Source organism: Myiozetetes cayanensis, unplaced genomic scaffold (assembly GCF_022539395.1).
Source record: "Myiozetetes cayanensis isolate MyiCay16 unplaced genomic scaffold, myiCay2020 scf4, whole genome shotgun sequence".
In the NCBI taxonomy this organism is placed as follows: Eukaryota; Metazoa; Chordata; class Aves; order Passeriformes; family Tyrannidae; genus Myiozetetes; species Myiozetetes cayanensis.
Window position 1 is genome coordinate 30,015,142 of NW_026087631.1, and position 15,003 is coordinate 30,030,144.

Sequence of the window (15,003 nt, forward strand, 5' to 3'; positions counted from 1 at the left end):
TAGGAGGAGTTTGGAGAAAGATGATAGAGATACCAATCTCAAAAGCAATTGTTCTGTACACGTGTTAGTCTGGGCCTGGAAATTATGCCTAAAAATGCATATATATAAATAGAAATATTTATAAATTATAAACGTGGTTCTCATATTTTAAATCCTTTACCCTTTAGTCTAGTGCCAACTAAATGATACCAAAACTTCATTAATCAGTGGTGTCTGCCCGTTTGCCCAGTTGTTTCCTCCTATCTTTCCTTCCTATCTGCTGGTGTACTTTCATGTTCGCGTATGCAAATACTATCAAGACAAAGTTTATAGGAGAAGGCAGTCTTAAGCACTAAAGAAAGGTTTATGTGCCCATAAACTTGTTTGGGTTTTATCTCTCGTATTTTTATCTCTCCCAGTCTCCATAAAAAATTGTGAAACTTCTTTACAAGCCTTGCTGGGCGTATATGCTGAAGCCATCACTCTGACAATAACAGTAAAACCATTCTGTGTGTGTAGATGGGTCTGTATGAAGCTTTTTTTTAAAGGATTGTGTGTAAAAGACTGTTAGCAGTTCACAAAATGCCAGAACTGAAGGTGGCAAGTCCTCAGGTGGAATGTGCTTTCAAAGTTCTGATGAAATTTCTCACCATGTTGCTAATACAGCACACCCTGGATATCATAATGTTGCAGACCAGGTGCTTTGGGAATAATTGAAGCTATGGAATAATGCATTGGATTCATTTTCTGAAGGTAGAATGGGAACAGTGGAATTTATGCACTGTGTACTCTGACTTTGATTGTAGAAACAAGTGAGGGCCCTCTGTACTTGTCCTGGGGTTGTGTTAGGAGCAGGTACCCAAGAGATTTAGTAGCATTTATATGTGTGACTTCACTATGTTATCGAGTTAGTGGCTTACTTTTGCAGCTGATTTGCATGTTCTATATTTTTCATAGTGACAGGACATAGATCAAAATAAGCGATGGGAACCATGTGGGAGAAACATTTTAACAACACTTTGTTTTATATGCAAGCAGCTGTGGCTGCTGAGCATTTGCAGGCACTGTGAGGAGCACCAGCGAAATCCATGCCAGGGACTTCATGTAAAAACTCCCTTCCTCAATAACTTCAGGGAACAGATAAAAAGATCTGACTACACCACTTAAATGAAGTGCTGGGTATTGCACAGACACTTTGGGAATATCTGAGAGGTCCTACTTCAGTAGTGCTACTGACAAGTTTGTATGGAAATAAACCCGTACAAATTTCAGAAGGTGAAGGGCCAGGTCCTCGAGTCTGACTGCTGAATGAATTTCCTTGATGCTGTGTCAATACATGTGAGCTGACAGTCTGTGATAACTGCATCAAAGCTCTACTAGAGTCAGTTCAGTTTGAAGAATGAGACCAAAGTGCCTCATTTACTCATTTTAGCTTTATTTGTTTCTCATGAGCTTTGTTGTAAGAGCTGCTCCTTAGATCTTTGGCAATAGTATTATTCCTTAGCAGCAGTATCTTTGCTCTACATGTAAGAATGATTTATTGAAATTTTATTTTCTTTCAAGCTTGGTGGATTGGTCATTCCACATCTTTCTTGGGAAGCTTACTTGAGGCAAGAACTAGGATTGGCAGGTGAATTTACAAGGCCAAGAAGTGTTAGGACAAGGTGAAACAGCTTCAAACTGACAGAGGGCAAGGTTAGATGGTAATTAGGAAGAAATTCTTGGCTGTGAGGGTGGTGAAGCACTGGCACAGGTTGCCCAGAGAAGCTGTGGATGTCCCCCCCCCAGCAGTGCTCAAGGTCGGGTTATATGGGTCTTTGGGCAGGCTGATCACTATAGTAGGTGTTTCTGTACGTGGCTAGTAGGTTTTTCTGTCCATGGCAGAGTGGGTAGAATGAGGTGATGTTTAAGGTTCCTTCCAACCCAAACAATTCCAGGATTTTATGGATCTGTGAAATGGCCGGTTGATGAAATTACCCAAGAAGCACAGTTAAAGCTGCAAGACTAATTAAGGCTGTAAGACAAGATAAGGCTTTGAAATCTTAATGCCTTGTTCCATCAATAAGGATGCTTCCATGAGCAGGCCAGAATGGATCAGGGGATCAATTTCATAGTAAGAGAAATGATGGATGGTGATTTTCAACAGTGTAATCTTCAGGGGATTGTACATCTACATCCATATCCACACAGATACAAGCATGCCTTGCCATGTACTGGATCATAATTCTGCTCCTGGGTGCATTTAAATGTCTGCACAGCCAAGGTGTGAGATCAGCACTGGCAGTGAAAGCTCGGGCTGTGCCAGAGTGTGAGGCTGCTGTTCACCCACGCTCTGCAGAGAGGGGAGGTGAAGGTCTGTGCATGGTGCCTTCTCCATCCCCTTCTCCATCCCCGCCCAACGCAGCTCCAAGAGTACATCTCAAGACAGAGGGGCTCATCCAGAAAGAAAAACGCCCACTTTGGTAAACACTCAATTAAACACCAGACAGAAGTTTCATCTTTGGAGACACAAACCACCTGCCTAAAAGCCCTGGTGCGATGGACAGGGCTGGTGACAGTGAAGCCACTTATCAGTGCGTCACGCCTGGGAATTTAATGGTACCACTCAGAGTTAATAGCTGTGCTGCTGACACAAATATATCAGTTCTGGCGATCAGGTGTCTGTCTCGCTTGCATGCTATAAAACCAGCTGCAGTGATTTAGGACAAGGTTTTATCTAACCTGTTATTTTGTCTTTAATAGGGTTCACAAGCAAATGCCTGGGGAAAAAAAGGGTATGATCCTTTCTTTCATTTCCACAGTACCATTACCAATACGAAGGGACAAAAAATTGCACAGATGTGAAATTGCATATTGTCTCCCAAAATATACCAAAAGGTACAGCAGTCACTACTCATGAAAGAGCTAATAGTTCTCTGTAGACAGTGATGATGATGTATTAGTTTTCATTAATAAAGTATTTTAATTTTGCCTTTCTTTTTCGTTATCCCTTCCTTAACTCTCAAAAAGCTATTCAAGAAACTGCTGTCCTCTTCTTACTTTAAGAAGCCTCTTTCTGAGTTTTACTTTTCAGGTATAATCTAGTTAAAATATCCAGAATAATGAGAGAAAATTAAAATCACAAGTCACCAGGAATATTCCAGGAATATTGTGTTTACTCCCAAGCCTTGCTTCACTCTTGGGAAGTAGGGAGTGTTTGACCCCTAAGTTATGAATGAGTGGTGACTAAAGAACTGATACTCAATACTACTTTGTAGTACTACTTTGTAGTATTGAGCACTCTCTCCAGAAGCAGCAGCCTCTAGGATGATCAAGGTGCATCTTTTTTATCTCTTTTCCATGGAAGCATACCAATGAGGGCTACACATCTTTATACTGTCTGATTGCTTTAACAGTGAAAATATTCTGTGTTTTGTGTACTTTTGGGAATCTCAGAATGTCTGAGGATTAGACTGATTAGGATTAGATAGTCAGAGGCTAGTCCTAGGAGTTTTCCCTCTTTTGTGCACAAAAATAAATACAAGTTTCAGAGCATAACCAGCCTATGTTTACTACATGATCTCCACTTCCAAGGAACAGTGTTGTCTTCTACAACTGGCTTACTCTCCCACTGTGGCTCAGTTTAAGTTTCATGACCTGACCAGAAGTAAAGAAGCAGAAGGAAAGACTGAAACTAAAAAAAAAAAACAACCGAAACAACAAAACAAAACAAACAAAAACACACCAAAAAACAAACCAACAAAAAACCCCACACCCAAAAAAAAAACAAAACAAAAAAACCCCAAAACAAACAAAAAACCACAAAAAAAAAAAAAAAAAAAAAAAGGAAAAACTTACTTTGACAGATACTGTCCTGAAGTGATATTCCTCTCATCTGTGTCCATGCAATTCATCGTACTTGGAATAAGAGCTAGTTCAGGCTGGATCATGGTGGCTGCTGCTACAGCTCTGGCTATTAGCTCCATTGCGTCCTGCACGTAGTGCTCAAAGACTGACTGTGTTGTCTTGCCGTGGGCAATGAGACCGAGGGGCAAACCTTCTGTTCTCAGCTCTTCCACGTTTTGTGAATCCCCAATAATCCAGTGAAGCTCTGGAGGCATCCCGCCAAACTGTGTGGTTATTTCAAAAATCCTCCGTGTTTTCTCCATGTCGCATCCAAACATCACCATGGTGGATGTTGTGTCCTTGATGCTCTCCAGGTAAAGCTTCAAGTAGTTCAGAAGGTCACTGGTTGAAGTGAGGTTTGCTGTAATGTTTATAATGGATCCCAGGTGGAATTTGGAGCTCTGTTGTGTGAGGAAGAGGAAATCTGTGACGTTCCACTCTTCTTGGCACAGCATCAGGCTGAAATTATACCAGTTGTTCATCGAAAGGATCGAGAAAGTGACATCAGCATCAGAACTCAGTGAGCTTTCTAAACTCATCTGCAGGTGAAGGGGATTCTATGGTTAAAAATATGAAAGACAACTGATTAGAAATACACTGGACAAAGATCAATGGGTTTGCTTAATTTTTATTCACTCCTTTAGGTCAACGTAACCACCTGATAAACAAGAGTACTTTGTAAGAAACAGCAAAATGTGTATCCACTGAGCTTAAATGGACTGTGATACATAGGCTTCCTCAGCTGGAGTTTGACTCAACTTCTGTAGTCATTAATGAGCCTGTTTCTGAAAATTTGTATTTCTTTCTATCTGTTTGTCCTTTTGGATCTCTCAGGCATTCTCAAGCAAAGATTTCCTTACTGCTTGGGTTTAGCCCTGGTTTGTGCCAAACCATTTACAAATGTATGCTGAAAAGTTCTTTGGTAAACGATAAGAAAAAGAAAGAAACTCCTTCAGTAATTTTTGTTGTATGTTTTTGGATGGGGTTTTTTTGGTAGTTGGGGGCTTTTTTTCACAGACATATGAGTAACCTAACAAACTGGAACACAGTCTATGGTCAAGACACATCATGTATTGCCAACAAAACAGGACACAATGGATTCTTTGGTAAAGGACAAGTTTCTGGATGCACCAGAGGCTAAGATATGCAGTCTGTGAGTTTTGAGCTGGAAAATACTTGATAAATAAGCATTCCATAATCAATTTTTTCCATGTCATTGATGATATAACAGAACTTAATCCATTGGTGTTTTCCAACACCAGTGCCCTTGGTTTTATCTTTTACAAAAACAGAGGAAGGATGTGAGGCTAGTTCCTCCATTCTCTGAAGGTGAATATTTCTTCCTTTCTTATGATTTAATTAATTCTTTTTCTTTAATCTCATTCCTCTCCCTTCCCTGGTCCCAAAAATGAAGTTAAATTTTATCTACCTTTTAGTAATGAAGAAAAATGTTAAAGGATCCAAGCAATTTCTGGAATTTTTCTAGGAAATAATTCTCTGCCCATCAAAAATCTTTCTATGAGGCTTTCACCTAACACATTATATACTGTTTCAACTCTTGGTTTTAGCTGAGAACTTGACAGTCTTCACTGTAGCTTTCCTAAAAAACTTATTACTTTACACTGGCATTTGATTCCAGACATGAGACTCTTAAAAAAATGTGATGCCTGTTCCAGTGTATCTTTTGGTTTGTGAGATCTTTGTTGTGACTTTATGTCAACATTTTTCTGCACTCATGCTCCCTCAAATTATTTCTTATCCCACACAGATACCTGGATTTTATCTTTCTGTCCATTATATTACTAAACACTTTAGGTCTGTTCATCCTTCTCTTACATCTCCAGTAGTTAGCATGTATTATACATGGGAACTAGCCTTTTTAAAGTTGATATAAAATGCTGTCATTTTTGTTTTATTAGTATTTTTCTGTTTGTTATAGGCTTCAGTTGGTATGGATTTTAGAAATGTCATTCTGAATTTGGAATAATATGGTAATTGGTCAATTACATCCATTTTACTAAATAAAACCCTGAGCTCTCCAATACAGAAATGGGGTGAAATGACAAAAAAACCCTCAAAACGCATTTGAAAGCAAGCTTTCATTGTGTTAATTTGCAATTACGTGAGCTCATCATCTGTTTTACAGGGCAGACAGTTTAAATTCAGAGCTTGATAAAGAGAATATTTTAATTGAAGACATTCTCAGTTCTTTCTGTTATCTCTTGGGTTTGGTACCTGTGGTCCTTTTTTTTTTTACACAGACACATGACAAAGCTAATTAAATGGATTGCTGTCCACGATCGATGCATATCATGTACTGCCAATAAGACACAAGAGGACTGACTCTTTCATTAAGGACAAGATACTGAACACACAAGAAGCTAACCAGTGCAGAATCTCTGAGTTGTATGCTGCAGAACATTGCCTACTAATTAAATGCATTATTAGTTCAGGGGAAAAAAACCAGCACTGTGCATAACACATGGGTTTGGCAAGCAGGTTTGAATGAACTAGTCTCTGCAAACTGAACCACAGCAAACTTTTTTTTCTTTTTGACGTGGTGGGGGAAATTACCTCTAGTTTGTCTGTCACTGCAAATAGATGGGAGTAAAAAGGATTTTCCTTGTGTCCTCTCTGTTTAAATAGAAGTATGAACATTTTTTTAGGTAATGATCTGCCTTCAGTAAGCAAAATTTTGCAAGCCCCAGTTATTCTGAGTGTTAGAGAAGAAATGAGTTATTCAGTATACACAGAACATACACTGTGCATATATAAATGATAGAACACAACCTGACCATACCCATTCAATATACCTTCAATATATTCATGAGCATAACAGCTCCCAACCACTCCACTAGCGATATTATGCTATAGGCTCAGGGATTAACAAAAAAATTCTACTGGATGCGGAAAAACAACCACGTGCTGATGAGGAACAGAAGTCTGTGGTAACAGAAAACAAAATCCGAACTTGACCATTTTCACTGCTTAGATTGTCCTGGGGCTGATCTTGGCACATGCCAAGCTCATACCCTGCACTGGCAGTTTGGGTCCCAGCACATTTTGAGGAGTAGGAGTATCCAGGAGCATCCCAGTATGGATAAAGTTGAGCGAGCACTGCTTCTTCATCTCACCCTTCTTCATCTTAGATCTTTGGAGACTTCTAAGTCTTCATGGTAAATCCAATGCATATACGCAGTTTCACATAGACAAGGCTGTTTCTGCTCCTCTACAGCACACTTCTTCCAATATTAAAACACTTTGAACTGATGAAGATCCACTCCTAAGGATCACTGGGCATTACCCTGCATCCAGAGCTAATGTAGCACCAGGTACACATCGTCCAGAAAAGTGAAACTCTGCCTCAGGGTCAAAAAAATGGGTTCAGTTTTACCCAGCAGTGCAGGGGAAGGCAGTTTCCATCTGACCTAGGAATTCTCAGTTGCAGGGCTGGACTCCCTTACAGAACCCTAACTACAGGATTAGTTCTCAGGAACTCCAGCATTGGTCCCTGTCTTATGTCCACTTGGATGTGTCTGTGTGGTCCAACAGACTGTTCTTGTACTGAGACACTACTCCTCACTGAATAGAGGTGTATTTGGGATAATCTGGTTTGGACTGAACCTGCAATTAAAAGTGCTTCTCAGTGTGAGACCATTTGTGCTTCAGCCATCACTTTCAGAAGCCCACAGATGTGCTGACACAACCACTTATCATCACAGTAATTTATTAGCTGCTGAATTCCCTGCTAAGGTGTTTGAAAGCACCAAACACAGTCTCTTTTCTCTACTAAGCATATTGGAACTGCAATTCTGTCTGTGGGATTTTTCTGATACAAGTAACATACATAAAATTCAGTCATATAGTGTTACTTCTGCTCAGCTTTCAGCTAATTCTCAAAACACCATGAAAACACCCCTGTAGACAAGGGGGAGGAACAGTAATCAATATTTCTGTTGTACTGGGACCCAGGAAAGGGAACGCTTGTTTGGGAATGTTTGGCTTTAATACTTTCTTAATTACATTTTGAAAGGCTCATTTGCCCTTTGTAGGTTGTAGTTAAAAAAAAAATACACAGAAGTCACATTTCAGTAAATAGCCTTTGATATTACAGTACTCTTAATGCTTTTACATACTTTTTTGTTTTGTCTTTCTTTAAAATAAATAATTACTGCTTTTTAATGAGGAACTTCCACAAATTATTTATTCTAACATTCAGTAGTTACTAGTAATTGCTGAGACAGTGTCATTTCATAACAAAGGCTTCTGACAACTTAAATGATGGTTTAAATCATTATAACTTTGTACTTATCATGGAACAAAGATTTATGAGAGAGTATCTATGTATTGAATTGTGCCTATCGATCCTTATTAAAGTTCTTGAGCAAACTCCTTCTTTACCCCACTCTGGAAATTAGTAAAATTTGACTATTTCAGTTAAACTGTCAAGTAAAGCTCATGTGGAAATTCAATTGCTATGTTCAGGGTTGACTTTAGGCTGTCAATAAAGATAATATGCACCAATTTTTGTTCAAATTACAGAAAAAAATCTCATTTGAACAACGATAATTGTGTTTTGTTTTTAATAATCTGTTTGCATTAATATTGTGTCACTTGGAAAAACATTTTCTATGTCCATGAGAGCTTGCTTATTTATTGGACATCATTAGCTCCTGTTTTATAAACCCAGCCATGATCCCCTCACTTCAACGTTCACCTGGTAAAGAATGGGCCTTGAATCCCTTTTTTCTGACTAATCGCCTCTGGATCAGACCCTGACAGTCTTTCCACTGACTTTCAGTGGGCTTTGGACCAAGCCATTCATGGAATATTAAGCTTTAGATGGTCTGATATGTTTCTACTCCTGTCCACCAGCAGAGTCTGTAACAACCTATTTGCTTTTTGTATCCCAACCAGAGCAGTTTTACAGTTTTTTCCATTGCCTGAAACACCTGAGGGAGCAGGTTCATTTAACAACTGAAACACGGTTTGCATTTCATTAATGCAATATTTTCCAAGCCTCCATTTTCAGCAGTCTTCAAACCCATCCTTTTATCCCTTGTAAATCTTGTAAGCACAAGTGCCTGGAGCTGGGCTGACTTACACCCTGAAGGATCTGGCCATTTATCTCTTCAACCAAATTCGTAATGCTAATTAGGCATGGTCACGGTGACATTTTATTTGACATTATAATAGCTTCATTAGCAGAGTTAAAAGCATATATGTGAATATTGTTTTGCTAACTGTGTAACAGTAAATAATACACAGAAAATGTTATGCCCCTCTGACTCATGGGGGCAAAGGCAGTGATCATATATGTATTTGTGGTAAGAAACACAAAAGAGAAAACAGGGTATATAATTACATCAGAGAGAGTTCCACTGGAGGAAAAAAAACATTCTGGCTTGCAGTGCCACTGTGGGGACTCATAGCTTTACAAACAGAGCTCAATGGCAGCTGTGAGCAAGTTGATGCCACAGACTCAAAAGCTGGGATGCCTGTTTTTCCATGGCTGAAATTACAAAATTTAGGCTTAAAACCCAGTTCCTTAAAGTCTATATGTACACCCTACTGTTTCTTCCTCTCATACCATGAAAAAGGTGCTAAAAATGTATTTTAGTTTTTAAAATATCTTCCTCTTTTCCTTGTCTTGTGCACTTGTCTCCTCTACCACCCCTGTTCGATCAAACCCATAATTTGGAACAGGTAGGGACCCCACACTAAAGACTATTTTTTGCAGATGGTTTAAAAGCTACTCAGAGAGAAAAGCCATCTTAGACTAGCCAGAGCTACCCTGACTCCTGCAGCAAAAGCAGCCTGGCATCCATCCAGGCAACTCTTATATGCAAATCCTAAAAATGCACTGACTGTTCATTTTAAAAATCACAAAGCCTCAAGAGTTCGATTATTTTAAGTCTTGACTTAGTTTGTCTTGAAAATTGTTTTTCTCATTAGACCACACAGACATAACTTGAGGTTGCTTAGCATCTCTGATGCTACATACAAATACTCCAAACTAATCTGAATATGTACAGCTCTTTACAAGATCAAAGAGGCAATGTAACATATGAATGTTCAGCTATTCTTGGAAAGTAAGACCCATTATTTATCTCCAGAGCCACTTATAAATTATCCTAAGTAATACTACCTCAAAAACTTCAAGGTGTTCTTTGCTTTAGCAAAGGAAAAAGAATCCCCAAAATTTAAAGTTTCATAACGAACATTTCAGACAGATACAAGAACAGTTTTCCCTTCCTTAAAATTTGCCTTTATAATTAAAAAAAGGCAGACGGTTGCTACTACAAATAGATCAGGGGGAGCTGCACTAATTCTCCATGACATATTTTCCTCCATTTCCACCATTAAAACAGCAATGGAAAACTTCAGAAATTACCTACTTCATGGAACAATTTGAATAGGAGAAAGTGGTGGCCAGGTTTGTGTCTGTGACACTCCCAAGTGCTACAGGGTTGTAATCAGAGCCTGAAAAACCCTTGCAAACATTTGGGCAAAAGACGCCAGGAGATGCTCAGTGTGATCATGAGCCAGAATGGACAGTTTGTTACTGCATGGTATTGTTTTCTAGAAACTCAACACTATCATGAAATCAGGTTGTCAAAAGTGAAGGAGCACCTGCCAGCAGGAGCAAGGAGATCCTGGATCTACCCCAGGCCTTCTTTCTACTGCCACCTCCCAGTAACACTTTTCCTTAGGGCTGGTCTCAACAAGGCTGTTGTGTATAACCAGGACTTCTCGTTTGGGGTTCCTGCTGCAGCTGCCCCGTGACAAGTCTTCCCACACTTGCAAAGAGTGTAAAATACAGTGGCTGTTCCACCAAGCATATCTTTTGGGGTTTCTTCTGAATGCCACTATAAGCCTGGATGGTTGTAAAATAGTGTTTAGCAGAATTCAATTCTTCCCCTAAGGAGAAACAGCGTTGAACTAAATCAAAGATCTTCAGCAGTCTGTCTAGGGGCATCTGAGTGCTTTTTTGTTGAGAAGCACCTCACAAACATCGGTGCTTTGCACATTCTGGTCATCAGTCCAAAGGGATCTGTTTTTAATAAGCTCCCAAGCATGCCGTCTGAGTTTTCCCACAAGGGAATGCACAGGGTAATGGCTTCTTTCCCTCAAGTTTTGGTTCAAGCAATTCAACTTTTCACATCAGCAGACGCAAACCAGCAGCAGAATCTTGGTGCAGACAGTACATGCACTCTGGGCTTGCTGAGATTTCTCTCCTTGCTCCTTATATCTGTTGTAAAGAAATTCTGGTAAAACGCCAGTGGGTGCTGGTTTAACTTGAAAATTATTTAAGCAGCTAACAGAGCACTCTGTGTGTGTGTGTCTGCTAATGAAATAACCCTCATTAGCCTCTTAGAGTAATTATTAACAACCCCAGATCAAGGATATAGGTGTGACCCGCAATAAAATGTGAGTTGGCTTATCAAGAAATAGCAGTTCGAAGGCTGATGAAAACAAAACCCAAACTGGGTTGTATCAAGGATCCCCATAAGTCCTTTCACACAGTAAGAGCAGAAACCTTAACACTGCCAGCACAGAATGGCACCAGAGGTGACAAGGCTAAACAATCACAACTCACCAATGGTGAGCTACTGGTTACGAGGAGACTATAGCCTTGGGAGCTGAGTAAGACTGGATTTACACAGGGCAAGGAACAAGTATCCAGCATGTAAAATGTACCACACACCACAAGTGTGGCCATAAGGTAGAACTACCAGCAAGTGAGGAATGGGCAAGTAAATCCAATAGGCATGCAGACAGTATTAACAAACATATAAAAGTGACCAGAAGTGGGAGAAACTCCCACCATCAACATAATGATCCTGCCTTTAGAAACCTTGGAACACTTGCCACTACCAACCCCCAGCCCCTGAAAACACACACACGCATGTGCTCTCTCTAAAGAAGATCTGTGATGTTGGTCTGGGAACCCAGAGGTGCATGGAAGGATGAGATCAAAATTTGACAAAAAAAGATATGGGAACTCCAAGTATGACATTTTGAACTGTGTTGTTACTGAGAATGAGCTGTAGTACTTGCATAATTTGCCTGTGTGTGTTAGCTTCACTGGGACCAGTAATATTACTTTGGTAAAACAGCTGGGACTTCAATTAGCCTAACAATGAATTCTTGGTCTTGTGTATAGAAAGGGTTTCCAAAGCTCACATAAACTGCATGCAATATTTGCTCCAATGCCTTGTTCTTGAGGACTACAGTTAACACAGTACAAAAGTTGACAGAGAACTTGGCATCCAAGGCTGTAATTTATGATGCACATTGCCAAGCACCGCTCCACACCAGGCTCCCTGGCCCCCCACCCTTGCCAGACTCCTCAGAATAAAGGGCTCTTGAAACAGCATTCCCATCTTCACCCAGCTTCCACTTTGCCATCAGCAAGATGGACATGCTGCAGCATATTGCTGGAAAATAGTACTTTTCCAGAGACATGACATGCTATGAGTACACTTTCTGTATGACTTAACCTTTTACACATGAGCAAAACAGTGGCCAAACAAGAAGAAATTAATTCTGAAGAAAATGTAAAATAAAAGCAGAGGGGGTATGGAGAAGACTGATCCATGTTAAGTTGATAAAAGAAGTTTGATCCCATTTTACAAAAGCAGCTATTGCTCATTCCGAGACATACTCTTGTATGCACACAGGATTTAATCCAATTAGATTTTGTTCACCACTAAAACCGGCAGCAATAAAATCTGATGGAGCACTGTTTTCACTCACCAGTCCAATTCCAGTATGGGTGGAAAGCGGTTTTAAACCTTCCTGATCATTTTGCATTCCTTATACCCTCAGCACCTGTGCCCTGAGAAGAAGTTACGTTTTTGTCTCTGCAGGTCCCTGCCTGCCAGAGAAACACCAGGGGCTGAGCTAGACAGAACGGTGCATGGAGCATCACTGAAATGATAGGCTGTATATGGCAATATACAGCAGGGGAAATTAATGCTGACCCATGTCTCATTCCTCAGAAAGCCAGCACCAGCTCATCATCACATCCTCTTCTGTTGGGCCTTGCTCCAGGCGTGTTTCACAGGATTAATTTTAGCTACAAGTGCATTTTGTTCTATATTGATTTTTTGTATGAAAGAAAGCTGAGAATTAAGCTTCCAAAGCCTGATCTCTTAACTCTATTAAATGAGGCCAGGGTAGATTAAGTTAGTAGTTCATCTTTCTGAGGCTAGGCATTAAAAACATGGCTCTAAGGTGAATTCTTGTGTGTATGTGGCTCAGCTTAAAATCAGGAACTGAATTCAAACAGCACCACTTAAGACCTCGTATTTGGTACACCAAGGATTTAATTAGAAAGATGGGAAATTACAAAGAAGAGTTAAAATTGGCTCGCAGGGCATGGGACAAGAAGGAAAAAAAAAATCAAACATCTCTTTTAAAAACAAATACACTCTGCATGTGATTGAGCAGGGAGCTGACAGAGGGGATGGGACATGGGGATATGGTGTCCTGAGTAGATATGCAATGCCTCTTGCTGCCCACCTGAAGCCCACAGTGCTGCCCTATCATCTGGTCTCATCTTGAATAGGCATCCTCACCTCCCTTTCACTAATCAGGCAGTGGTGCCACTTTCCTCAGAAGAATGTAAAACAAAAAAAACCCAGGTGTTATGTTTGTTTGGTCCTTAGCTGCAGATTTTCTGCCTTCCAACAGAAGACAAGAGTCTGACTTCTGAAAATGCAGCAAAGCCTTGTGGCTTCTATTCACTGCAAATATTTTAATCCCTGCTCCCTACCTTTCCTTCCCAATACTGAATTAATACACTGTCATTAACAAACAAAAATTTGAAAGACAAGCATACCATGCAGAGGTTTTGTGGTTGTGTTTGGAAGTTGCTTTTCTGAGAGCAAAAAACACAAAATCAGGCACGATCCTGTAATCAGGAGGCGCCCACCCCCCGCCCCCAAAGGCAGAAGCATTTGAGTTCCCAATAAAGCGTTTAGCAACGACCCAAAAAAGTGTGTGACTGCGCAGAGCCCGTTACCAAGGCACACAGGCGAGAAGAAGGAGGAGGAGGAGGGGGAAGGGGCATTGGCTGGCTGTTGAATAAAGAAACTGAGCAATCCGGTTTGAAATCCCGTTTTGAAATCCCTGCCTCATCTTGTGCTCCCTTTTCGAACAAACCCCGCTCTGTAAAACGAGGGTAAACCCCTCCACAGTGCCTCAGGACATCGCATCAGGGACAGGCTTCTCGCCCATCTTAAAGTTTACAGCAAGATAAATACCTTTAACAGAGGCTGGTATGAGAGAGGAAAAAGGAAAAAAAAAAGGGGTTAAGTCACACTTCTTGGAGAATATACCACGGCTTTGCCAGAAGCAGAATCCAAGGCTCAAATCTCCTGCTCCTTGCTGTGCTGGACACAGCTGACTCAATAGATAAAAGAACCTGGAAAGTAACAGCCATTTATTTTATTCATCATTGTTAAATAATTTGGGCCTTTGCACCATTACACTACTCACAGGGCACTGGTGTATCCTTCCAATTTCCCACTGACATCTCTTCAGGACCCCATGCCTGCGAGCATGTGGATACAGGATGAGAGCAGATACTGTGATTTCCTCATTAGTTTTGAGTGAATAAGCAACTTTCTAACAATGCACTGCGCTTCAAAAGATCCTAGGTACATTCACCAAATAAGACCTTGCTGTAGAAGGCACATCACAGAGCACAAAATGGTTTACAGCCATTATTGTGGTGAAGTTTGGGAGAATGTGCCAAAAATCACCACACATCCATCTCATTGTTTGATTTAAAATGTGCAAGACATGAAATGAGCACTTACAGCTCCTACTTGTGACTCAGTCTTCTGTGCTCACCAAAACGCCTGACAGAAAATACACAAAACATTCATCTGTCTACTACACACAAGTACTTGCACCAATTACTGCTGTCAGGTTTGTTTAACTCTGCACTTATCATGGTCATTGAGAGCAACAATGAAGTGATTGCAGAGAATTTGTAAAACACCATAAAATATGAATCTTGCTTATTAATCCCTCCTTTTACCAAGTTTGGACTCATTGGAGCAGGCTTTAAGCAATGTGTCCATCCATAAATAGCTCAGCATACCGTTCTCACTAGGCAATAGCTTT

The 15,003-nt window shown here is 40.3% G+C and overlaps 1 protein-coding gene across 1 annotated transcript in view; it reads right to left on the reverse strand.

Annotated features, from left to right (window-relative positions):
* The window catches only part of GRIN3A (glutamate ionotropic receptor NMDA type subunit 3A), a 66,922-nt gene that overhangs the window by 36,725 nt on the left and 15,194 nt on the right, over window positions 1-15,003 (reverse strand). Inside the window, 1 exon segment of the mRNA XM_050329800.1 lies at window positions 3,817-4,421. Within this exon segment, the coding sequence (XP_050185757.1) occupies window positions 3,817-4,421 (605 nt within the window).